The sequence below is a fragment of the Lissotriton vulgaris genome, chromosome 11 (genome assembly GCF_964263255.1).
Source record: "Lissotriton vulgaris chromosome 11, aLisVul1.2, whole genome shotgun sequence".
NCBI classification, from domain to species: Eukaryota; Metazoa; Chordata; class Amphibia; order Caudata; family Salamandridae; genus Lissotriton; species Lissotriton vulgaris.
In genome coordinates this window covers 135,772,882-135,799,245 of record NC_141699.1, presented here as the reverse complement: position 1 = coordinate 135,799,245, position 26,364 = coordinate 135,772,882, and the positions used below count along the sequence as shown (strand labels likewise).

Sequence of the window (26,364 nt, the reverse complement as noted above, 5' to 3'; positions counted from 1 at the left end):
CACCCATATGTTTCCCTCCTCTTCATTGCTTTATTTTGCTCGGGAGAAAGCAGGGTCACTCAAAGACATTGATTGTCAATCAGAGCTACACTGAAATTATGAAAATGTCACACATAAGCAAATTGAAACCTTGGCAGTTAAGCAGCACTGCTCAAGAACAGGTAGCTACTCGGTAGAGTGAGTACCTGCACATCTATATTTCCTTTTAAAGCACTGAGTGGAATGCTACCTTACAAGTCTTCTTTTTGTTTATCAGCTCAACAACCATGGCAACGGCAATGCCGTTATTTCGCGTACGGCAGCGCCATCTTTGAACGGGGCAGCAGCTGCCTTGTAGTACTAGTCCTTCCTCTAATCCTTTAATTTGTCCCAGACCCGGAAGCTTTCGCTCCTCATCGGCCACCGTTCGAGCCGTTACGTGGCATTCAGTAGGCTTTGGCCTATCAGGGCCGTCCTCATCAGTGGTGGCTGAGGGGAGTGTCCCTCTCTTGACGGAGTGAGAGGCCCAAGAAGCCTCTGCAGCTGCTTCCGCGCTACCCAGCCATGTTCACCCCTTCGGAGCTCGTGCTGCTCCTCGGCTTTCTTTGCGCCACCGCGTCCGGCTACTTCGTCAGCATCGACGCGCACGCGGACGAATGTTTCTACGAGCGGGTGACCTCCGGAACCAAGATGGGCCTTATTTTCGAGGTTGCCGAAGGTGGCTTCCTGGACATAGACGTGGAGGTGAGGCCCGGGGAAAGAGGGTGGGGGTTTCATTGAAGATGATCGGGCCATAGGATCCAAGGTAAGTGCGATTTAGGTAGTGAACGGATCTGAATGGGGAGTAGTGGTGAGGTCGGCGAGTTCAGGTCCTGCAGGTGCAGGGTAACAGGGGGCTCACTAGAATGAATTAGGAGGGTCACAGTAGAAAGGAATAGACATGGGGCTCCGCTGGTGGGCGCAAGTGGAGGACACTACATTTAAGTGGGTAGATCAGATTTCAGATCTAAAGGGAGATGGGTTAGAGGTCTTGGGAGGGAGAGATGACGGGTCACAATGGCCCGAGTGGTAGACACAGTATAGAGGTAAGCACTTACTTAGTAGCTTATTGGAGGAGGAGACGTGTGACGGGTTCTCCAAAGAACAACCAAGAAACGTCAGGTAAAGCACAAAAGTTTACTCGTAGCTCAACCTGGCATCCGACTCCCTCCACAACCCAGCTGCAACTGAGTGCCGTCAACCTTACATTCTAGACACGAGCATAGAGAACACAAAGAACATGGAAACTCTAAACAAGGTAAGAGTACCTCGAGAGCTCTAACCACGGTAAGTATACAAATAAAGAGAAGTATACATCACAACAGAGACCTAGTGAATCTGCTTGAGGATTTAAGAACCACCTTGGAAGCCCAAGGATATGTATATTGGGTGGTACAAAGTGAAGGGGAAAATATTTGGGGCGAAGCTGTGATGGAGCGTCATTGGAAGGAGCATGGGCCACTGCAGTCTATGTGTGGGCGGGCAAAGTACTGTTCTCCAGGTGGATGGGGCCTAGACACTGGGCCCTGTTGAATTGTAGGGCCTTGGTGGAAGATTGGCATTTAGTAGCCAGGTGTTAACAGTGATCCATATGGTTGGTGTAGACGCATCGTTCCTTATGTGAAGGTGTTTCAGACTGGAGTAACTCAGTGGAGGGAGAGGGGCGACGAGTCTATATTCTCACGGTGTCTCACCAAAAAGGCACTTCGGGAAAGGGTTGTCACAGTTAAGGATTGGCATTGACTATCATTTGGGTGTTAGTAACTAGAGCCACAATTATGGGCACTTTGCAGTTTTAAACTGTCCGTGGCATTTGGCAGCATTCAGGCTCGTTAACAACTTGAATCTTCAAACTTTTACATGGCTCACACTGTGTCCAATTTCTTTTTACTGAAGTTTCATGTTGCCAAGACTATGTTAAGGTTGGTGTTGTCGGAGAGCGTGAACTGGGTACAAATGAGTTTGTATCATATCTAAAACGTGGGGTGTTTATTTGTGCTGTTAGAGGGCGTCATGAGGGGGGTTCTTTCCAAAGGGTCGTCCATAGCTGCCAAGGTTTCAGATTGCTATGTGTGACATTTTCAGAATTTCATTGTAATTGAGTGACATATCAAGTATGAGTGACATTTTCTCTTGTGCGAAATCAAGCAATGGAGATGAGGGAAGCATAAATATTAGAACTTATGCCCATTTGAGCAATGAGAAACTCTTAACAGCATCAATCAATCATAACACTTGTATAGCGCACTACTCACCCGGAAGGGTCTCAAGGCGCTTTGGGGAAGGGGTCCGCTACTGCTCGAACAGCCAGGCCTTGAGTTGTCTCCTGAAGGCGAGGTGGTCCTGGGTCAGCCGAAGGTGGATGGGGAGGGAGTTCCATGTCTTGGCCGCCAGGTAGGAGAAGGATCTGCCTCCGGCGGTGGCTCTTCGGATGCGTGGTACGAGGGCAAGGCTAGTAGACCGTAGCTGGCAAATGGGCGTGTAGAAGGTCAGGCGGTCGTTGAGGGACTTGGGGCCCAGGTTGTGGAGAGACTTGTGTGCGTGGGTGAGGAGCCTGAACGTGATCCTCTTGTTGACGGGGAGCCAGTGCAGGTTCCTCAGGTGGCCGGAGATGTGGCTGCGTCGGGGGATGTCTAGGATGAGTCTGGTGGAGGCGTTCTGGATAACTGCGTCTTAAAACTGCTGCAAAGCACCAGGAATGTTAGAGCTTGACATAAGGCTTTTAAGTGGGATGAAAAAAGTGGGGTCTCTAAAAGGGGCATGCATGGCCTATGTGATTAAGCTTATAGCTTAAACACAAACTACATTTCTCCACTAGCAGCACTTTGCTGGAAGAATTACTTCTAAAACAATTTTATTGCCAGTTTACATCGCACTCCACACCTGGGGCAGAAATGTGCATGGTGCAATCTCAGAAAGCCCCGTCTTCAAGCAATGGTTACAAATTCCTGCAGTGTTAAGGTGGTAAAAAGATTCCCTCTTAACTACTATGGCCTGAAACTCTTCCCACGAAAATGAAAGAATGAATGAAAATGTCAAGTTCCCGGGGCTTTGAAGACACTCCTATTCATCATTGAACTCAGCTGGGATACGTTGGGATCCCACCAGCTGGAAACGATAGTTCTCTAGCCAATTTCCTAGGCCTAAAAGAACAGTTTTCTGCTAGGACCGAAAACTGTGGGGAGGGTAATAAAATGGGGAAAACAGACTTTTTTTAAACGTATTTGTAAAAGGCAATATAGCTGTCTATTAGAATACTAGGTAACAAAAAGTTACCAATCATTTGAGTGAAGTGGCATTTATCTCACTTGCTCGAGGTGTTTAAAATATGTGCTAATGTAGAGGTGCTGAATTGAAACAATAACTGTGTTTTAAACAAACTTGAACTATCCAGGGTTTAGCCTGGAAAAGCCACGCATTGTCTTTTATGTCTCATTTTATGCACTCAACTATTGTGGTAATATAGGCCCCATTTATACCCCCAGAAAAGAGTAATTTAAATAAAAGATTGTCAAACCTTGGTCTGAGAGTGCTGCAAGTTTGTATCAGAATGGCTCAAATGCTATTGTCACTCAGCATAGTGACTTAAACGCATGGTAGTATGCAGCGTGTAACCGCATCACCTCAAGAAAACCAGGAGGGCTGCAGCTGAAGCGAGTGTGTGTCTATTATGCTGGCGAAAGACAAGCGGAGTGTGAAAGCAGTTCTGGCTAAAAATGCTTTCATTTGTCAAACCGCTCATTAAGTAGCAGATTATAAAGCTTTTTATTTTCTAAATGCCAGCCTTTTTAAAAAACGGAGAGGACCACTGGGTTGGGTGCCAATATGCTGCAAAGGTAATGCAGCTTTTCAAAGAGTTATTGCTAAAAAAAATGAAATATGTGAAATATTTCCAGTACTGATATACAACCCAAAATTCGAAAAGTCATTTTAGGATAAACAGTGTTTGTCACGCAATAACAATCTGTACGATAATGCCCCTCAAAAGGTAATAATTTAAAATTAACGCGCACAGCCTTCGCTGGGGATGGTATCCGTGATGTTTTCCGACTGAAACACAGGAGCATTACTTCAGGGCTTCTCTCTCCCACGCCGCTGCAACAGGGACAGTCCGTGACGTCTCTCTCGGCAATAATTTAATTGGGCTCGGCCCGGGGTCAGACACTTTTAACATAACTGCTGACAGCCCACGGAGCCCTGGGCCGGTGTGAGCAGTAGGCAGCGCTGAAGCTCTCCTTTGCGGGCCAAGCAACATGTTTGCAGCGCCACCACAAACCATAGCCAGCCGCCTTAATCCTCCCACAACAACTTCCCGCTCTGGCAGCAGAACGTGACATCCCCCGCGGCGCCAATCGTCTCACAATTTAAAACTGGACTGGTCCGTCCCGGTTGTCTAGGTAGTAAAGCCATGATTGGGCAATAACTCTGCGTGAGGTCAGGCTGCCTGATAGCCTCACAGCGCCGTGAGAATCTACAAATGAAACATTGTAGCAACGATCCTGCTCCCAGCAGCATTAGCTCAGCCACGAGCCCAAGCCTACCGAAGCAGCCTGCGAATGCCACCGTCTGCACGCTGCCAGCTACCACACTAGCCCATATCAGTTTTAGACCGCGACAGCTGAGCCACTATACAGATTATGCGTGACAATGCATTTCAGTGCGGTGATTCGTAACACCACACAGAAATGCGTTAGTATCACACCGAATGCGTCATACTTGGCAGGACTTGTCCTTGAATGAGGACCAGCAAATGTATGGTAGTGTTGTTCCTAATATTATTTATGAAAGCAATTTGCTTACAATGAGACTTTTGCTTGTCTTAATTTTTTATTGCTACTAATAGTCATGTTAGAGCAAGTTCTCGCTGGCAGGCTTTGTTCTTATTTGGTGTGTTATGATTTGATTATTAATTCTGGGCACGTGCTGCCTCCGGTGTTTGTTGTCTAATACTTCTCTGAGCAGCCGAAGCAGGTGGCAGGCAGGTCAGGGCCGGACTGGCCATAGCGGGCACTGGGCGTTTCCCCGGTGGACTGCTAGGGTGGGGGCCCGTTTTGGACCCAATGGGGCTGTTTTTGTCACCGGGGGTCGGCAATATCCGACAGATTCGTGCTTTGATGCTATCAGCTGCCGCTTTGTGGATTTGTTGTTTGCAGGCGCTAATAGTTTGGCAGTAAGCCTCTCAGCGCATTTCTGTTTTACTGCGCTTTGAGCTGGACCTACCACCCTAATAGCTGTTCCTTCAGCGCACTCTTTGCACGTGTTCATGCACGCACAGTGGAGCGCGATATATCCCATTGGTACTGCGCTTCCTTGCACTCATTGGAGCACTATTTTCCTCGTACCGAAACAGAGTCCTTAGTTGCGGTTGCGTGTTAAAGCCCACTTCATCGTGCTAAAGACACTAAGTGGCCATCTTTATTCGGCAATTTGCATTGGGAACCCGGCCCCCCCAAATTTCCTTCATTCAAATATAAGACTTTTGGCAATACTTGCACTTTATTGACTAATCAGTAAATTCTCAAATTTACTTTGGACTTTATTCAAGTGTCCTTTCAGTAAGAATTTTTACAATGCTGGCTTATGGTTTGACACTTTGGTAGCAGCACTTTATTTGTGCTTTGCATTTTTATTTATTTCCATAGTTCTTTAAAGTCGCTTAGCAAGTGTTCTTAGAAATGCTATACCCATGGTTTCCAGCAATGTTAAGCATATCTCGCTGTTTCTTCAAAATCCTGGATACCCATCTGTCAAATTGAATGCTTGGTTTAGATCTTTTGAAAGTTATTTAATTGCCGTTGGTGCTGATGTATTTGAACAATAGCATAATGCTGCAATATTATTTAGGCCATGAGGGCCAATATATTTTTGGCAATTTTCCTAAAGCTATTACCCCCATCTGGTCAATCTGGAAATTGGAATGAATACTCAGAAGCTATTGCTAGGCTATGGCCGAAATTCGCAGAGGAACCTAGCGTGATACTAGAATGATTTAATTTCTTTAAAAAGAAGTAATCATCTGAGTTGAAAAATACATTTCTGCTTTAAGAGCTTTGCCAGCAACCTGCAACGTTGGAGCATCTTTTGATACATAAATAAGGAATCAATTTGTGTATAGCTGTTTTTCTAAGAAGATACAGGAAAGACTTCAGCTGCACAGATCCTTCACTGAGCAAGGTTATTGATCTTGCTAAAAGTATTGAACAGTAAATTCTTTCAAGTCGCATGATGCCTCAGGAGAACAGTCCCTCTTCACCAACATTTGTGAATACCATAGGGAGCACAGAACACTCTGCCATTTGTGTGAGGGACAAAAACTCAAAAACTGTGGAACGCAATACTAACCTTTCTGTTTCAGGTGTGTGGATCCAAGTCTTATTTAAGTAACTATGTGCAGTGCCCAGCGATTGGTGAAACCTGCACAAAGTGCAGAAAACGAGGGCATTTTCACAGTGTATGCTGAATGGGTAAGAATCCAGTAAATGTTCACATTATTGAATTTAGTAATGTTGCTGGACATCACATTAGATTTGTCTAAATTGGTATTGAATCTGGAGATTGATCCTGTGGCCACTGATAAAGTTAAAGACCCGGTGTGTCAGGTAACGTTGGGCTCAAGTGTTACACTGGATATGTGTGATTCGGGAGCGCCTATATTTATTTAACTATTATTTCTTATACATTCTTGGAAGTTAAATTGGGGTTCTGATGTGGTTTTAAAGTTACCTGACGAACATCTCAAAGCATATGGTGACCAAGACATCAGTATAGTGAGGTTCTTTGTTGACTACATTGCTTGTGTTGGTAGTAAAACCTTAACAAAAATGTATGTGACAATGAAGGGTAGGCACACTGTAGGTTGGCAGGACCATGGCAGATTGGAGCTCATGTTGGTTCCAAGTGCTGACCCACTGATTAGATTAGCTAATAAACCTATTTCTCTGGTCAATATAGATGGACAGAAACCTACTGAAGATGTTATCAAATGTTTTCCAGAAATTGTCCGCAAGAAAGGTGAGGCATTCGCTTGTGTGCTGACCTTCGCAGTTTCAATAAGAACACGGTGGTTGATTGTCACCCACTCCCCAAAGTTCAGAACTTGCTACTAATATTGATGACTCTAAATATTTCTCATTATTGGACCTAAAGTCAGCGAACCATCAGATTACTTTAATTGAGAACTCCCAAAATCTAATCACATTAGTCACCCTGTTTAGTTCTTACAAATTTTGCAGACTCTTTAGATCCAGCATTTGATGCTAGCGTGTTTCAGCCTCTGATGGATACCATCTTGGAAGGGGATGGGAGTGCAGGCTTTCCAAGATGATCTAATTTTTGCCAAGTCCTTGTCGGAACACAATCATTTTCTTGGAACTGCGTTTAAGAAATTTAAAGAATCTGGCATCACTCTTGCACTGACAAATGTAAGTTATTGGCCCAAAATATTGATTACTTATGGGCTTTCTATTGGTCCTAACAAGAGATCTCTGTAACTTTCCCTGATTAAAGCCATTGGGGATGCCCAACCACCTCAGGACAAGTTTATGGTTCGTTTCTTCCTTGGGCCTAGTGAGAAATATTCATTTTTTTGTGCAGGGCTATGCTTTCATTGTTCAACTGTTGAGGAACCTGCTTAAAAAGGGAGTGAAATATATATGGTCAAATTCAGTGCATGAGGCTTTTCAAAAGGTTAACACCATCGCTGCTAGAGAGATTTTCCTCCGGTGCTGGACTTGTTGGAAATCCCATTTTTCATGACGAGCTCAGCTCGTCATGACCATCGAAGGGGTTAATAAACACATCATTTCTGCACCAGCGTTGTCTCCATTTATTGCTGGCAGGAAGTATAATCGGAGTTGATGCCAGTCAAGTTGGTCTTGGAGCTGTTTTCGCAGTTTTTTCAGGATAAAGAACACACCATTGCTATTGCCTCTTGCTCCCTCAGTGATGCTGAAACACATTACAGTACATTGATTGCAATGTATTTGACTGCTGTCGGGCAGTAGAAAGATTTAAGACATTAATTTGGAGTTTGCATTTTGATCTTTACACTGATCATAAACTGTAATTACATCTACTTAATGGCAATGGTTTTGAAAAGGCATCGGCGCGTTAAGTCGGGTTGCTTTCCAAATTGCAGAAATACATTTTCGCTGAGGAAGTATATATCTTGTGGGAAGAATGTGAGGGCTGACTGCCTAGCCAGATTACCTGTTGTGGATGAGTGTATGGACTGTGATCAAGAATATGAGTGCGTGATTGCTCTTATTGACAACATACAGAGAGATACAGGCACAATCACTCAAAGACGTGGATCGAGGCATCCAAACAAGATCCCATTTTGTTTTGCAATCTGTTAAATTCATCAAAGATGGTTGGCCCAAAGAGCATAATGTTGATGCTTCATTAAGACAATATGTTCATGTTTCTGAGGACTAAGCTATTGTGGAAGGTGTGCTATTACGATCTGATGTTTGTGTGTCCCCAGTGTCTCTTGGAAATGTTCTGATTATGGACGCTTGCGAAGGCCATCTATGTGTCAGCACTAGTAAAACTCTCAAACAATGTGAATGGTGGCCTCCTAAGGAATTTCAGGTTGCCAAACTCATAATCAACTGTACCACTTGCTTAGTGTCCGGCAAGCATTGCAAATTGCATGAATCTCCCATCCACATGGTACATTTGTCGGAGGAAGCTTGGCAAAGGGTAGCTCTTGATTTTGCTGGGCCTTTTGAACTAATACCTAATTCCAAAACATACATGATGGTGTTGCTGGACTATTATTCGTAATGAGTGTATTTTGATTTATTTCAGTTCCCAACACTGATTCAATCATCCAATTTTTAAGAAACACTTTTGGCATAGAGGGTGTACCCATGGAGATTGACAATGGCACTCATTTCAGTTCAGCTCTCGTGAAGGATTTCATTAATGAGTTTCACATTGCACATCTCAAAGTGGTTCTCTACACTCCTTCCTCACCTGGTCTAGTAGAGCGCATTAATACATTTTTGAATGTAGAAGTGCAAACAGCTTTAACCATGGGTTATAAAGTGGAATAATTTCTGAGGGAAAAAATCTGTTCCTACATGGTAATACTGCATAGTACCACAGTAGTTTGCCCATGTTTGTTGTTGCGCAACAGATCTCCTAGATCCTCAGTCTATCATGATTGGGTAAGAGAGGTAAGCAAAAGAAGGGCAAATAGCTTGTCGACTGTGGTTTCCAGTGTGCTGTTGATGCAGAGTTAAATTAAAGAAAATTTTGGTAAGAAACACCACATCAAGGATGCAACATTGAATGTGGGAGAATGGGTTTTGGCCAAGATTCCCACAACAGTTAGAAAATATGAATCTAAATTCTCCAAAACAGTGTGTATTGAAAAGTTCTCAAAAGGATCAGTTCCGTTACATAACCACATCTCTTCTGCTCCACCACCCCTGGTTAAGATTACACCTGAACAAGCGTCTAAAATTCAAGCTATCGGAGGCTGTGTTGTCCTCTCCAATGGTAGCTCTTAGTTGGTAAACCCTAAAGCACTCCTCTCACTCAGCAGGGTATTACATGGTCCCCTGTGACAGAGTTCCGTATGATGATGCCGATTTGTTCGAAGAAGTGCCAAATGCAGAGATACAATTTCATTGAGATGCAGCACAGTTTGGGACATGGTGCAGTCACTCACTCTGAGCAGTTAAATGTTGGAATTCATTCAGATAACTGCAGAGTCCCACGCAATATTGCCATGCCTGCTAAATTGAAGGATTATTATATTACCTGAAAACATTATTTTATATATATTTGTAAGGTTGTATTTTAGTTGTACTGTTTTGTTTTCCCTTTGTTCTCTACTTCATTTTTTCAAAAGAGTGAAGGTGTTGTATCTGATGTTATTCATAAAAGCAATGTTTACGATCGGTCTGTTGCACATGTGCGTTTCTTTTATTGCTACTAGCAGTGAAGTTAGAGCGAGCTCTCCTCGCTGGTGGGCTTTGTTCTTAATTCGCGTATTATGATTCAATTAATAATTCTGGGCCCTTGCTGCTGCTAGTGTTTATTGTTTCAGACTTGTCTGAGCTGCCGGCTCAGGTGGCAGGCTGAATGTGTGCTCCTCTTCTGAAATATTTGAATTAAGAAAGAAAGTGTGTTGTACCTACCTTATAGTCTGCGAAGATTCCTTCTTAACAGGTAAAAACAAAATGAACATGTTAGAGGATCTGTTTTTATCTTGATTAATTGAGAAAGCTTAGGTACCGAGATTTTTCTGTGAGGGTATTTTTAAACAACGTATCAAGTGTGCCTTCATTTAACTCATGTTAGCAACCTTTACTGTAAACTGTCTGAAGGTTTTTGGATGTTAGTTTGTTTGACCTGTCATTACCTTTACATATCTTTCTGATGTGTTAAACATTTGGCACACGACAAAGGCCAGTCAGGGCCATGGTATGTTGTGGCAGGTGTTCTATGGGCATCATTGGGCTTGGCCTTTACAAGTTCCTGTCTGAGACCTCTTTAACATCTTTGTGGTATTATGTGATTGTGCATCCACCAACAAAAGTCCAAAGTCCAAAGGTTTATCTTGGGTTTAAAAGTTTTTTGGTTCCATAAAGTAAATTGACCAAACCTCTAGTGCAAACTTCACACATTGGCAGTAAGGTTCTGTCCAGCTTATCAGTAATTGATGCAGATTTATCCTCTGAATGACTTTTCTCAAAAAATATTAGGTGAGGTGGCTGGCTGTGTACTCTGAGGTAGTGATCCTGACCGAGACATCACTCTGTGCAAGGGGTAGTTTTTTGTAGGCATAGCATTAAATGGTCTAGATTCTCTCCTGGAAGAATGAAATTGCCAGAGTGCACATTTTTAGACATTTTTGAAATGTTAAACTTAATTGGCTGATAATGTTGCAGGGATTTGTAAGGAAGGGAAGTGTAAGTGTCGACATTGAACATCTGTGTGCCACCTTTTCCCAATCACCGTTTTCCAGCAAACCAACTGAAGATCAGGAAAAGTCATACAAGACAAGTTGCAAAACTGGTGCTAATTGGGCCTAAAGACCTTAGCTAAAAAGTGCCTGATTAAAATACTGTTCTAATTATGAAATCTTGAAGATGGTGTTTGTGGATAAGAAACCATTAACATTCCAAAAATGTGTGTACTGTCCTTGTTGAGTATACTGCCAACTTTTTGACTCTGAACTTTTTTCAACATGTAGGGTTCTAAACTGCACCAGATATTGTGAATCCCGGATTAACAAAAAAGTGAATGAAATCATTCGGGGTTACATATCTGTTAAATTGTCCATTTTAAGATTGCAACTCATTGAGCTGCTTCTGGTAATGCTCCACTAAACTAGACCCCCCCCTGCCAAAAATCCTGGCTTTTGAACACGTTGTGGATAGCAGTGGAGAAAAATGCTTGATAGACACAAATGTTTCTCCACGTTCCTGACCAGTTTTGTACACATCCAAAGTGGGGTAATGCTTTTGGTTGGTAGCTTATAAAAAAAAAAGAGCCCAGAGATTGACCCCTGACTAAACTCAGTAGTAATAATTTCCTCAAACTGATGACCCACTTTTTCTTGCAGGCGTGTTTAGAGGTTTGAGATGCTATTTTCAGGGGTGACACCAGGAAGAATTGTAACCAAATGGATATGAAACAATTAGAAGTCCCATATGGTCACTTAAGTTTCTTGTTGCTACTTTATAAAATTCCAAGTCCTTCTTTTGAGTAAATAATTACAGCCACAGCGTTTCGTTCTATGGACTTCTTCGGAGTATATGGTTGCCTTTCTACCATTTGCAAAGTCAGACACAGATTCTGCTGTCAATACGTGATATTCCCTTTCCCTAACATACTGAGTGGTGTGGCGGATGAAATCTGGCAAGCGTGAAACTGTTGTAAGATTGGAAGTTTGAAAGTACACCGTAAAAAAGCAGACCTAAAGATGTGGAGGTGATATTGAGAATATATAACACAATTGATGGATATCGCAGAAATACAGAGGACGTGTATATTCCTTTAAGACCTATATGCCCTGAAGAAGTTCAGTAGAATGAAATGCATTGGCTGTAATTATTTTATGCAAAAGAAGAGAACTTTTGGAATTTTATAAAGAAGAAATATGAGACCTTTTTGACCATATTGGACTTTAAATTGCTTTAAATCTATTCAGTTGCCTCCTCATGTTTCTCATTGTGTTTCTCTGCTTTGCTAGAGTATCATTAGCAGCTGGTACTGTACAAAGTGTGCACCAAACTGGTAATAGGGCAAGGTTCTGGTTGTGCTATTTATATTACCTCGCTGCTGTGAGTTCTTTAAGGATGGTTACCAATTTGCATAAATTGATGGCCAGTCACAAACTCTAGTATAAAGGGTGATCACGAGGTAGAGTCCAATATTTATTTCTATCAGTGTTTTGTAACCTGGCTACATCCTGCCATGCCCAACACTGAGGAATATCTGCGCTGCAAACATCACATATGAAACCAAATCCTAATGGACCCTTTAAAATAAGTACCTTGTGAAATAATTAAATCCTGCAACTACAACAAATTCCATAAATGTATAACCCTGTCCTTATGCAGGACACAGTAGTCTACTGCACTGTGACAAGAAATTCACGCATAGAAAACACTTGAAATGTGATTGGCAGGACTATGAAGAAGCTAACTTCTGAATGAGACTGTATTCAAAGCCACTTTTGATTTGGCAGGGGTAGTACTGGTTCAAAGGTTTCATTGTCTGCTCCTAGAGAAGGACACTAGTCTTAACACTGCAAAATCTACAACTTTTGGAGAAGTTGGGTTCATAAGGATTTGCTTTTGTTGTGTTCCTTTTCATTGACCAGGACCTTTTTGTGAAATAAATCTTACAATAGATTAAAAGGAAATCTGTGAATCTTGAATTGGTGATTACCCATCATAAAATGGTTCGCATCTATTAAGGTGATTTAAGTAAAGCTCCAGACAGTTTTAACAGGCCTCTCAATTTTTCCAGCCCTACTAATGTTAGTGTGTCGAAATTGCTTGAGTGCTGGCGGAGTCCTTAACAATTATCCACCAATTACAGTGATTCTGAATTGATTAGAATACTGTAACCAATAGCGACGTTCTTCGTGCAATAGTTGTTGGCTGGGCTTAATTGATATTTATATTTTGCATACATACACAATCTTTAATCGCTGCTGTACCTAACTAGATCCTAGTTCCGTTTATCTTTACTCCGTTTGCAATGGACTATCAATTCTCAGGCAGTCACTTCCTTCAGTGCTGCCTCTTACCTCACTGCTGTTACCCATAGAGCTCTTCAGCTCACCCTTAGTGAAGGACGAGGCAGGGTACACAGCTTTGAACCACGTTTGAAGTGTTTAAAAAACATTAATGGGGGTCACGTGTAGGCATAATTCAGTCTAAGTTGTTGCAGGGTAAAGTACAACCTAGAAAGTAATTTCCGATTTTGGTTTAAGGCTTTGAACCAGCTGCTACAATTGGATCTACTGCAGTGCTGAGCTTTGTGCTCTGCTAGAGATGTATGCTCAAGTGATCATCTGCTGATGGAAGCAGAGCTAAAAGTTTCAAAACTCTTTACAGTGGAATTGTGTAGTTTTACAAAGACCATGAACCTCACAGTGGCCTTGATGCCAGGAATGGTATATGTGCCAAATGGTGACTGTTCTGATGAGTGACATAAATGTTTATTGGGCTGTGCTTCTAAGATGTGGAGAAAGTGGGTGTGTTTACCTGGACATTGAAGTGGGAGAGGGTGATTGGCATTGGGGGGGGGGGTTAATTCAAATTTTTACATGTACAGTAGAAGAAGCCAATAAAAACTATTGCACTGCAACTTTTTAATGATCTTGGGCAACTTATTCTTATTGCATTGCTTAACTAATGCAGTTTCTAAGACTAGTAAGTACTGTCTGAGGAAGGAGTGTTAAGTAAAAGGACACAATGTTGAATGGTTGATAAATATTTCTTTAACTGTCATAAACCTCTCTTGAAATATGTTCTCTTACTTCAGATTACAGGACCAGATGATAAAATAATATACAAAGGCGACCGAGAATCAAGCGGGAAATACACATTTGCTGCACACATGGACGGAACGTACAAGTTTTGTTTCAGCAACAGAATGTCTACTATGACTCCTAAAATAGTAATGTTTACTATTGACATTGGAGAAGCCCCAAAGGGGCAGGACATGGAGACTGAAGGTAGGTAAAGCCTTTGGAGCAGACCATGTTCTTTTGCCTAGTTTCTTATACTCACACTTCAACACCTTGGCAGAACCAAACAAGGCAAACTGTATGGTCATGATTTTAAGATATAATTCCGTAAGAAAATGCAGTTAGGTAGGGGATGTTCATACCGGTTAGTTTGGTGACTTTGCTACGTTTTCTAAATGGAGCCATTAGTTTTGAACAAACGATATTATCAGTGACCATCAGTTTAAAACTGATTGCAGTAGATATGTTTGTAAGCTCTACTTTCCAGGATATGGCAGCCAAATCGCAATCCACAATATTACCAAAGCTAGTTTAATCATAGCTGGGCTGTCTATTTCTCGTTTAGACCTGAACGCTTTATAGCCTGGCTCCTAGGACATATTATTTGGTGTGAAGGATAGCAAGTTTTCATGTTTATTTTGTCCTCGGGGCAAGTAGGCCCAACCCCCTGCAAAACAAACCATTTTACTGCCAGTTTACGGCACCACGTTATGGGTCGGCGAAGGGCATTGTCTGCAGTTAAGGTCCATTTGTTAATGCTGTTCCACCTTGTATTTATGGTTTATTAACATGAAGCCTTTAGTATTGGGGTGAGCGCTCCAATAAAATGTTGTAAGCTCGGGCTGCACTGTTGACAGTTGTCCCAGTATAAAAATGTGTACACACGTTTGCAAAGTTTAATACTCTGAGGCTACGTATAATGCTCCCAGGCTGCTCTCTGATGAGATGCAAATATTTGCAGAATCTTGAAAGTAAGATTGAGGAGTCTTGCTCTCAAATTTAACCGTGGCGCAAATTCCGCCGCATTTTCAACGAGTGGGTGGGGCCGTGTCGGCTAACGGACAGGCGCCAAACTACCGAAGTAGTGCTTGCGTCGGCCAACACGTGCAGCGAAGGGGTTAGTGTTCACAAAAAATGCACCTAGGAAAAAACGTTTTGCTAACTATTGTGAAATTTTTGGTGCCATTTCTTTGAAGCATCAGCTACTAAAATGTGTTGATGCATGCTAGTATTCTCCCAAAAAATATTCATAATGTAAAATCAGTGCAGCCAGTTTCATCAAGATCCTGGAAAACATGATAAACAATCATTGAAAAAGCCAATAGGTCTAACGTTGCTGGTCAGCCTTTTGGTTTTGTCAATGGGTGTCTTGTTTTGAAATGTTTTTTGTTAAACTTTATTGTTGTGGCAGCTGCCAAGTCCTCACCATTATAACAAACATTGGCAAAAAGCAATACTATTTTTTGGGTCTCCAAAAGCACACATTAACACTATAGTCTCTGTTACTAAACAAAACTACTTTGTGTGCTGATGTACTCCTTGTAAAAGAGCAGAATGTTGTCACTCGCAGTGAAGCCATTCTATAGATGGACAGAATTTTGAATAAAAACGATTTGTCTTGGTTAACTTAAGACCTAATTAGAGGCCCAGTTCTTAAATAAAGTCACAAAAGTGCACATGTGGTATATGCCCTTGCATTAGTGCAGACTTACAGCTTTTATGTATTCACCATACTGCACAGAAGTAGGCCAGGAAATCATACTCCTAGAAAATATTTGTGAATTGCAATTTAGCAGGAACAAATATTTGGGTTTTTTTTGCTCATGAAAAATCTGTTGGGATTTTTACAAGTTCACTTTCCCTCTCCAACCACTTTTTTCCTAACCGTGGAAGAAGTTTTATTTCTCCTATTGCCTGGTATAAATTTCCAACCTTTCTCAGTATAGGGATAGAATAGAGAAGAGCTAGTGAAAACCACTACTACATGCAAGTTAATAGATTTGCACAGACTCCAAAGCGCATTTCAACCCTGGAACTATTACTTAATGCTACCTCCTGCCCCACTATGTAGATCTGTGGCAAAATGCAGTAATTGCTAGAATTCAAATCCTCCTAAGGTATGAACGGTGGCATAATCAGAGAGGCTGTTATCAGAGGTCTAATATAATGAGATTGTTGGCACGATTTATCACCTCGCTACGTGGTACCAAAGGGACCAGTGGATTTCTTTTTAGGACCACAACATTTATGAAACCACCTGTCCCATGGACAAGTAGATGTTTTATTAAATTTCACACCCCTGATATAGTAGTCCATTTAAGCCAGATTAGCAGAGTTAAGTGCTTGAATGATATCCGCAAGTAACCAAATTAAAACATAATCATTTGAGTATAGATGCCGTTGCAAGAGCTGAGCTGTGCATTTGGTCAGTTGTCCCTGCTTTGAGACGTAAATTGAGAGATTTGTTCCCAATTATTATTGAACGGCTAATACTCGCCTTTCAAACTAGATCATTATCAATAGCTGATTATTATCTATAACCGCTGTTGCTTCTAAGCAACCCGGTTGGCTCTGCTGCTGTTGGGGAGAGGATGTAGCCTTACGGCTAGAGCGGTCGACCTCGAAGCTGGGAAACCGGGTTCGAATCTCTGCAAGGACAGCTCAACATCCTGTGATTCTGGGCAAATCACGTAATCACTCTGTGCCTAACAAAAATGAATGTGTCCTTCTGTAACGAAACTGTTGCTATGTAAAGGGCACTGAAACCAGATGTCTCTGGTCTAGTTCGCGCTATATAAAACTCTTAATAAAATAAAAGTTTTGATAGGAGTTTTACACACTAACTAAAAGAACAGGCACTGGCTTTTGCCTTTGCTTGACCTTCTCAGCCTACTTAAAGTAGTGTAAGCGAAAATGGTTTGGTGAGTATCAACAGAGCATAATATTTACTACTTTGTAGCTTTCATTAGTTTGAGAGAAACACATTGTGCCCACTTTAATTCATCTGATCTAGTGACAAGGAATGGCGGTAGAGACTGCACTCCAGAGTTGCACTGTAAATCATGTTTTTTCCTGATCCCTTCTATGAAAATATGGATTAAATTGAGCCTGAACGTTCAAGCTATGCTTTTGCCCCTTTAATTTCATGTCATTTAGGTTTTGCCTAGCCTATTGTAAATTGCTAAATATCCTCAGTAGCTGTTTCTTCATATTTTCATGTCCTGCACTTTTCTTCAGGTGGTGGAGATACATGGGATGGTATGTGTTTGCTGCTGTTTGAAAGCCCCTAAGCATTGATTTGTTGCTGTGCGAATCTATGAATGCTTAACATATAATGTTTGCTTTTACTTTTTCCTAACCATGATTTCTTGGCATGGCTGTATGGATCTTTCCTCATTGAAGATAAATCAAGTTTCAGCTATTTATTGTGTACTCGTACATACATTCATTGACTTTGCATATTTCTGCTCTCATGAATGCATCTTGAATGCAGTGGATGTTCCACATACCTTAAATATAATACTAGCCTGACTTAATTTCACAGCTCCTTTTTTTAGTTAATCAAGTATTCCACCCAGATTTCTCTGCTTTTCTGTAGTGCGAGGTTGGTGAAACCGCCTATGGGACAGGAGCAGTAACAAGTATGGATATGGAATGATGTATAAGTAGTAGTTGTCATTTGGAATGATCACTGACTCAAGCTGAAAACTTACGAAATTAAAAGCAGACTAGGCTTTGAAGAACCTTTTGATAATTGTCTGTCTGTTAATTTGAGTATTTACTAATGTTTTCCACAATCGATTAGTTAGTGCAACTTAATTAAAGGTTTTCGGTTTGGCTTTCTGAAAATAATGTTGAAAAGAAAAAAACAGAAGTCCAGCGTAGCGACATGTTCAACAATTTTTTGGCTGTGTTTTACCCGTTACTTTCACAACAAAATGTATAATGTATATTTCTATTTATTGCCTGTGTATATATTGCCTTTAACAGTACGGTATGCATGCTTATGTGCCACTTAAAAACTAATAATTGTAACTAATATTTTAAAACTTTACAAGTGCTTGTGTGTGAATTAATGCATTGATCAGCTTTTGCGTTTTAAAATTAGTGATTCAGTAGTTTTCAATTATATTAAACAGTTAATGTCCTTGTAATGTGCCTGAGTTAGAGTAATCAAAGGTCGTATAACTTTCGAATATTAACATTCATTGTTGTCAGAAGTGCTGGCTTAATGTTGGTCTCAAATTAGCCTAAGATGCCCCATTCAACATAAGTTATAATTCAAGCACAAATGTAAAAGGTTAAATCATAGCATTAAAAAAAAGTATCACTATGTATTCACTTGTGAATATCATGTAGGGCTGCAGCAATTGCCAGATGTCAATCATGAATAAATGTCTATATCCCTGAGAATAAAATTGTCCCTAAAACTTGCGCAATAAACTATTGCTTAGGAATCTTCGAGCATGCATTTTTATCTTTTGCATGTCATTTCTGCTGCCACCTTTTTGGTTCTGAGGTATTTGTTAGCTAAATTATGTGCTAGAACAGTTGCTGTTTAGATCTTGCGCAAAGACCACTTTAGATGCCTGCTTTGAAGACTTTATAGTGTTCAGTATAACATGGCTGTGGGACTGCCCCTTGCTTGTGATTGCACGGTTTTCTTGCCTGTCTAATTTATCCGCTCCTTATTGGATGTATTTCTTCCCTATTTTTGTATTGGTTTACATAGTCTGGATGTTTCTACCACTGCTTATGTTTGTGCGGTAATACATTTGTAAAACAACTAAGTGGCAGGGCCCCCGTCAGGAGGCTACTGCAGCTTGAACCACCCAGTTCCCTGCCAGTGCCTAGACAGCTACTAAACATCACACTCCTACAAGTGTGACAATTGAAATTATTCCAGGCGCCTAACACTATAAGAATGGCTTGGGTGACAGGTATTAGTCCTTAATAATGTATCTGGAATTAATAAACAGCTGCTGTTGTGCTAATTTCTAAATTAGACATTGCCATCATGTGACACTGTCTTAAGTGCCGGTGTTTACAATTAAATGCCAATGCTGAGCAACGGAAACCACAGGCTCAAATTAAGCACTGTGCTCATGGGATCCTTTATTTAATTTTAGTTTTAACACTCTGGGAATGCATCACTTTTATTTGGGAGCACAGTTCTGCCTTTAACAGACCCTTTTTAAGGAAACTCATTTGTGTATGTTTTTTTCCTCTTGAATTGGGAGACATCAAAGACCCCATGGCTCTGCCTTAAAAGATACTTGTTTAGCAAGACAGTGGGCTCTGAATGTGGTTTATTGAACAGTCCCTTGACCTGTGCTCTCCTTCCCCTCAACTTTTTTTCCCCCCTTTCTTGCCACTCTAACACATTTGCGTCTCTCCCTCCTTTTACCCTCTTTCCTTTTCTATCCCCTGTCCGTCCACAGTGTCCCCGCTCCCACTCCCTGTCTTTAAAAAATAAAAATAAAAGTTGAGTAATTGGCATCTACATGCTGCTTAAATGTCCCTTGCTTCCTGTGCATGGACGCAGCATTCCGTGCACACTTTATTCTTAATTTACCATTCAAAAATGGCAGTTGATAATTTTGGAACAATCAATTAATTATGACCACTGGTGTATTTGCACGCCAGTGCACACAGGCAGCTGTGTTGGAATGCTTTGAGTTGCAAAAATAGAAAGCCTCACACTTGACCAATATTACTTTACTGCCAGCTGTCGTCAATTTAGTTGGTCATCTCCTGTTGCACAACATATCTCCAAACATTATTTATAAATCAAATTTCATTTATTTTCTTTTTCATTTAGTTTAAAAACAAGAAACACTTTGTCATTATAATACACAATTTAAACTATGCTCCTCATTTCCAAGGACGTGTGTACACATGATTAATTTAATTTTCTAATTTAACAAACGGTATCAGTGTATTATTTGTAAATCCAGTGTACAGTTGTACCAAAGGACTAAAATCCACTCCTCACGATACAACTCTATACTCCCATCTCATTCACGTACTCTTCAATCGTATCACTGACACATACTGCACACTCATACACACCCCAGTACAACACTGCATACACCGATGGAATCAGAAGGAGTAAAACAGCAACCCTCAGTGGCTGTGCTGGTGACTGGGATGTCACACCACCCAGCCGATGTACGTTTCAATGGAAATTGCTGAAAGTCTCAATCTTCATCAGGACCAATAATTCATATTTTGATAAGAGTGGAGTTTGAGGGATCTGTTAACACTAGTCCAACTGGACTACAGTGCGACACTCCAGCTGAGTGTTGAGACGCGAGGGCGACGCTTATATTCTCATAAAGACAGTGCCTCTGATATTGATCTAGAGAATCATGTGGTACTCTCAATAAGGATGGGGTTGGGCCTCCCATGGGTGGAACTCCGTTCCTCTGAAAAGACCTCTACGGAAATGTTCAATACCAAGGTGGGGCTTGGAATTTCATAAGAGATGGTTTCTGATGTAAAGCACAGATGTCATATAATAATCATAGTCTGTGTTGCTTCCTGATTTTGTAATAGCTTGCGTTAAAGGAGACAATGCCCCGACTGGTTACTCAATCCTAAGTCACTTATGGCTGTTCTCCCTGGTTCCCTCTTTGAATTCAGAGCCCAACTTCTCTACTGACTGATGGTCGCTCCTCTGCACGATAGTCCGGTCGGCTGCTGTGCGTGCGGCACTCGGTGGGCTCTGAATTCAAAGACAGAACCAGGGAGAACAGCAATACGTGACTTGGGATTGAGTAACCTGTCTGGGCATTGTCTCCTTTAACGCAAGCGGTTTCAAAATCAGGAAGCAACGCAGACTATGAATATTTAATGGCATCTGTGATTTACAACAGAAACCATCTCTTATGAAATTCCAAGCCCCACCCTGGTATTGAACATTTCCACACAGGTCTTTTCGGAGGAACAGATGGCCACCCATGGAAGGACCGACCACATTCTTATTGAGAGTACCACATGATTCTCGAGATCAATATCAGAGGCACTGTCTTTATGTGAATATAAGCGTCGCCCTCGCGTCGCAACACTCCGGCTGGAGTGTTAACACTAGTCCAACTGGACTACAGTGTAACAGATCCCTCAAACTCCACTCATATCAAAGTATGAATGATTGGTCCTGATGAAGATGGAGATTATCAGCAATTTCCATTGAAACGTACGTCGACTGGAGGGTGTGACATCCCAGTCACCAGCACAGCCACGGAGGATTGATGTTTCACCCCTTGTGATTCCATCTGTTTATGCAGTTGTACTGGGGTGTGTATGAGTGTGCAGTATGTGTCAGTGATACGATTGACGAGTACGTGAATGAGATAGGAGTATGGGGTTGTATCGTGATGAGAGTGGATTTTAGTCCTTTGGGACAATAAGTTAATTGTACACTGTATTTACAAATAATATACTTATAACATTTTGTTCAATAAGAAAATTAAATTGATCATGTGTATACATTGCCTTGGAACTGAGGAGCATTGTTTACATCGTGTATTATAATGAAAAACAGTAGTTTCTTGTTTTTTAAACTAAATGAAAAAGAAAATTAATGAAATTTGAATTATAGATATTGTTTGGAGATATGTTGTGCAACAGGAGATGACCCACTAAATTGACGTCAGCTGGCAGTAAAGTAATATAGGTCAAGTAGGAAGCTATTTTTGCAGTTGTTTTTTCCCCCTTATTCCCAGACCTGCATAGGTATCCTTTAGGGGTGGGGGGGGCGCCTTTCTTATTCAGGAATGCTTTGAGTTGTACTTCATGAGAAAAGCCATCCGCAGTGCTTGTGTGCCGACGCACTAGTGGCCATCTTGGAATATTTGTAGATTAATAATAACGTGTAAATTATGTCAAATACGCATTGGTAAGCCATTGAGCTGCGGGTGAGACCTGTTGGCTTTGTCTGTGCTTGCTTCTGTAAAGTTGCCTAGCATTTGAGAAAGATTAATTATTTTGAGTAATTGGGCTTGAAAAGAATTGCTTTTAGTGTTGATTGGTATGGTACACACAAGCCCGTATATATTGGCATTCTTTCTGGCTGTGCCAGTTTCCTCTTCACAAACAACGCTAACTGATTCTAGTTTATGAGACTCCTATGCAACCCTAGCCTTTAATCCATTGCTTAGCAGAATTTAAAGAAGTTTTCTAATCCTGCATATGTTTTATGAGAAACTGGTCATTTACATATATATTTTGTTTGCAGCACATCAGAATAAGTTAGAGGAAATGATCAACGAGTTAGCTGTAGCAATGACTGCTGTAAAGCATGAGCAAGAATACATGGAGGTTCGTGAGAGAATACACCGAGCGAGTGAGTATGAATCATTTATTTTCAATATTTTTTATTTTTTTCAATGTCCCCCCACCCTTTATGTTCATTTTATTTTCAGATCTATATATAGTGTATCTTAGTTGGATCAAATTAAATATATTGGGTTGAGTTATTTTTAGCTATAATCTTTCCTTGGTAGATTTTACGCACTGTGCTGATGACCTTAAATGTGAAGCTCGAGTGCATGTGAATCCAGTTTAGTGGCTTGAGGGCAAGTATAATATAGTTGTCCAGTGGAAGCCTAAGCCCAATCTAGCTGCCTAGCTTTGAAACTTAGCAAAGTGTTTCTTGATGAAACCTGGGCAGCACTAGTGCAGTAGTTGAGACGATCAGTAGCAATGGTTTGTCCTGATCATCCTAAATTCGATCTAGAGTAGTGGGTGGATTTTTCAGAGTGGAAAGAGCTGCAGCTTCATAACGAACCACTGCATTGACCCAAGTTATGAATTAAACTTCTGAATCTGAAATAATTTTTTGTTTTTACATTTGGAGCGGATGATTAGGTAATGCGGGGCTTGGAAGCTGGCCGATTGGCACAATTAGAAATAAAATGTATATATTTGAATCATTTAGAAAGGGGTGAATTGGAATTGGAAGGGAAATAGTTATTTAACTTGGACCTAACCAAGTAAGTCTAGTCCTTTCATTTTGCTAACGCAAAAGGCACCATGTCCTCTATCTTCTAAAATATCTAAATGTTGTTAATAAATTGAAAGATGTTAGCATAGAAACAACATATGATTTGTGTTCCCCTTCGCATACACATTTTCTGAAACACAGCCAAGAGGTGAATGCTGAAGATGTAACTTTTATTATGAAGTTTGAAGGCTAATTTGTCTCGACATTTGCAGCATCATCCTTTACTTAAGTTTTAGTGATTTTGAATATTTCATGAGCTATGGTGTTACTGAAGTGCTGCAGATTGTGAATAAAATATTCCTTCTCTGATGGCTGTCGAAAAGCAGGTATTTTTCATTGAGCACTTTGTGCTGGAGAATATATATTTTTTTCAATTTCAACAATACTTAACTTGTGTTTTTCACAAAAGATGTCCGCAATCATCTCAGTTTTGAAAACAATTAGAAATAGTTTGTATGGCATTTTGAACTGCCATAATATCTGAGGCATTTTATTCAGCAACACTGAAAGGTAATGAATAAAAATGCTTCTTTGTGCTAATCTTTCACAAGATTCTGTGCTGCTGGCAGAAAAGGGAAAGGGAAGAGTTTGACTTTGGAATTGTAGGTGACATACTTGTTAAACAGGTAAACTTTTAGCATTGTGCCAATAGTGGGGGTGTTTAATGAATACACACCCAGATCCAGGCTGCCCAAAGATTTTGTTAAAGTGGGATCAGAAGAAAAGTCTGGAATGACCATAAGAGGAATTTGATATAGCCAGCGAGTAAGAAATCGGGATAGGGCAGTAAGAGAGGTGTCTTGGCTTGACATACTGAGGGAAACAGGTAAAAATATGGAAAAATAGGCATGCAGTGATAGTTTCATGTGTGCACACAGAATACTGAAACAGGACATTATGATTTTAGGTGTGTGTGCAATAGGAGCAATTCTATGATATGCAGTGAAGACAAATGAACATTATCATGTAGTTTGGAGACTCCTGTACAGTGACTTAACTGATACAATAGAGTGGTATCACACTTTATGCTACAGCAATATGTTTATTTTGCCCAAAGTGGTTAATGAGTGTGGTTTGAGTACTTGTAAAACCATGGAAAATGCTCTTTTTGATTTCGTTGTATCATTTTAAGTGTGGAGGTGTGTCTGTGTGTGTATAGGTAAATGCTCTTGTTAAGTGCTCTTAATCAGACTTTGCATTCTACAAGGCTATTTTCTACCAAGACATTTTCTGTATTAGTTATGGTCAGCTAGTATGTTTTATTTAGAGTTTTTGTAGAGTACTATATGTCTACATTTGGTTAGCCAAAGCACTAGTACAAGAATGGGGAAGTTAGATTCTCATCTGTTAGAGCAAGTGCTGCTCTGGTATTCTTTAGTCACCACCTGTGGACATGTAGGTTAGTCAATACAAACTGAGACGCTTGTTTTCAGGACTATCCTGGTACGGTTTAAATTTTATTCGCCCACGGCTCAAGTTAGTTTCATAGTCTGGATACATTCTAAAACTCCCATAGGTCTTGCTCTTTATTTGTTCATTCTGAAGGCTTGTTAAGAGCTGATGTTTAGTCTTGCTGATTACAGATCCCTGTTAAGCACATAATTAGTGCCCAGCTTCTGCAAGTAGCCTGCATCTCTGCCCAGTATCTTTTGTGTATGCATTATTTGTATAGTATGGTTCTAGCCAAATAAGCAGCGAGCTGCTGTACAGGATGATAGCCAAGCACACAATAGTGTGATGGCTATTGGATTGTTACTGTAGTGGCCATGTGGACAGTACAAGGGACCAGTGATGACCCTAGTAAAATGTGATTGTATAATAAGTGATTAAAAATGTCCTTTTTCTTTTCTCTCTGCAGTTAATGACAACACCAACAGCCGAGTGGTTCTGTGGTCCTTTTTTGAGGCACTTGTATTAGTTGCTATGACACTTGGACAGATCTATTATCTGAAGCGGTTTTTTGAAGTCCGGAGAGTCGTTTAAGGAGCTTTTCTTCTGCTCGTCGCCGTAGTCCTAATTCACTGGTCAGCAAACACCTTGGTCACAACCGTGTCACTTAGCTCCTGATCTTTATTTCTACAAGCATTGTTACATTTCTTTCTTAAATTTCTTTGTAAATTAATGAACTGTTTTACACTTTAATATCCATAGCAATTTGTACTGAAAGAAAAATAATACTTCAGGTCGCCTTATTGACCTTGGCCTCGGAATTGTGTGCGTTTACTGCATTTTCAAGCCAGCTATTTCTAGATTGTAATTGAAATGTATTGATTAGCTTCACCTGTTCTTTCTGTTTGTTCTTACATTTTCTGCCTGGGCATTCAGCACAGGACGGTTGTGCTTGTATGTTTCCTTTAAATTTTGATGACTGCAGTAAGCGTGCCACAATTGACCAACGACCAAATACCAGCTTAAGTTTAACATCTGTAGCCTTTTCATGAAGAAGTTTGGTCACAAGTTGATATGCTTTTTAAGAAACGAAGATGAAGACCTTTGTTTTGCATTATGGCGAGACTTCTAAACAGTGAACACTCTGTGGACTTTGCCAGCATCCAATTTTAATTACATCTTTTTCTGGTTTTACCAATTTGACATGTAAACATGCTCTACATGCGTTTTGTTTTGCAAACAAACTTTCAGGTATTTCCTGAAACTTTTAGTACAAATAACTCCATGCCATGTGTCTTGAATTTCTGTTTTTCCACTGTTAAGTTGGGTGATATCCGAGTCTTATGGAGCCAATTGTGGGGAACGTGAGGCAAAAATAATTAAAGGTTTGTTGAGTGATTGAAATGACCTGCATCTAATGTATTTTAAGATGGAACTGGCGTTCTTGTGGACTACTGGATATGGGTAGTTTTGAGCACACTTTTCAAAATACTTTAATTTTCTTCTTTTTTTGACACACCTAGACTTGAGTTTTTGTATAAATCAAATCTACTTTTCTCGTTCTTTGATGATGAGTTAAACAATATAAGTGTTTGTTTATAGTATGGGCGATGATCCAGATTATGTTGTGACTAATGTGAATTAGTTACATGTATTTTTTTCTTTCTTTCAAGGGGCGGGAGGTAATGTTTCCAAAGAACAAACCTTTTCTACAATTAATTTAAGATTTATTACAGGTTTTCGTGTTACGAGCAACCCTTTTTCGATTCCGGACAAACCTTTACAGCAGCAGTTGACTTTACTGGGTACATGTCACAGTAACTGCTGCGTGCCAATATTTGTTGTGTAAAATATCACTTGCAGGCTAAATTCTACGATGTACATTTTAAATTGCTATTACTTAAAATGACCCGAGTTCAGTGAATAATAAACACAACATTGTTTAAAA

General features: G+C 40.6%; 1 protein-coding gene across 2 annotated transcripts; it reads left to right on the top strand.

Annotated features, from left to right (window-relative positions):
• The first annotated feature begins 370 nt into the window (after window positions 1-370).
• Window positions 371-26,364, top strand: TMED2 (transmembrane p24 trafficking protein 2). 2 transcript variants are annotated; one of them, XM_086942909.1, is made up of 5 exons: window positions 445-723; window positions 14,035-14,227; window positions 17,258-17,278; window positions 22,260-22,367; window positions 24,886-26,364. In XM_086942909.1, the coding sequence occupies exons 1-5, from the start codon at window positions 544-546 to the stop codon at window positions 25,008-25,010; spliced, it is 627 nt and encodes a 208-aa protein (XP_086799035.1). In that variant the 5' UTR covers window positions 445-543; the 3' UTR covers window positions 25,011-26,364. The 2 variants fall into 2 exon arrangements, with proteins under 2 accessions (XP_086799036.1, XP_086799035.1); XM_086942910.1 differs by lacking the exon at window positions 17,258-17,278 and having other exon boundaries at window positions 371-723.

Coding starts and splice junctions, on each gene's coding strand:
- TMED2 (XM_086942909.1), top strand. CDS start 544: ATGTTCACCCCTTCGGAGCTCGTGCTGCTCCTCGGCTTTCTTTGCGCC. Junction 14,228..17,257: donor GCAGGACATGGAGACTGAAG/GTAGGTAAAGCC, acceptor ACTTTTCTTCAG/GTGGTGGAGATACATGGGAT. Junction 22,368..24,885: donor TGAGAGAATACACCGAGCGA/GTGAGTATGAAT, acceptor TTCTCTCTGCAG/TTAATGACAACACCAACAGC.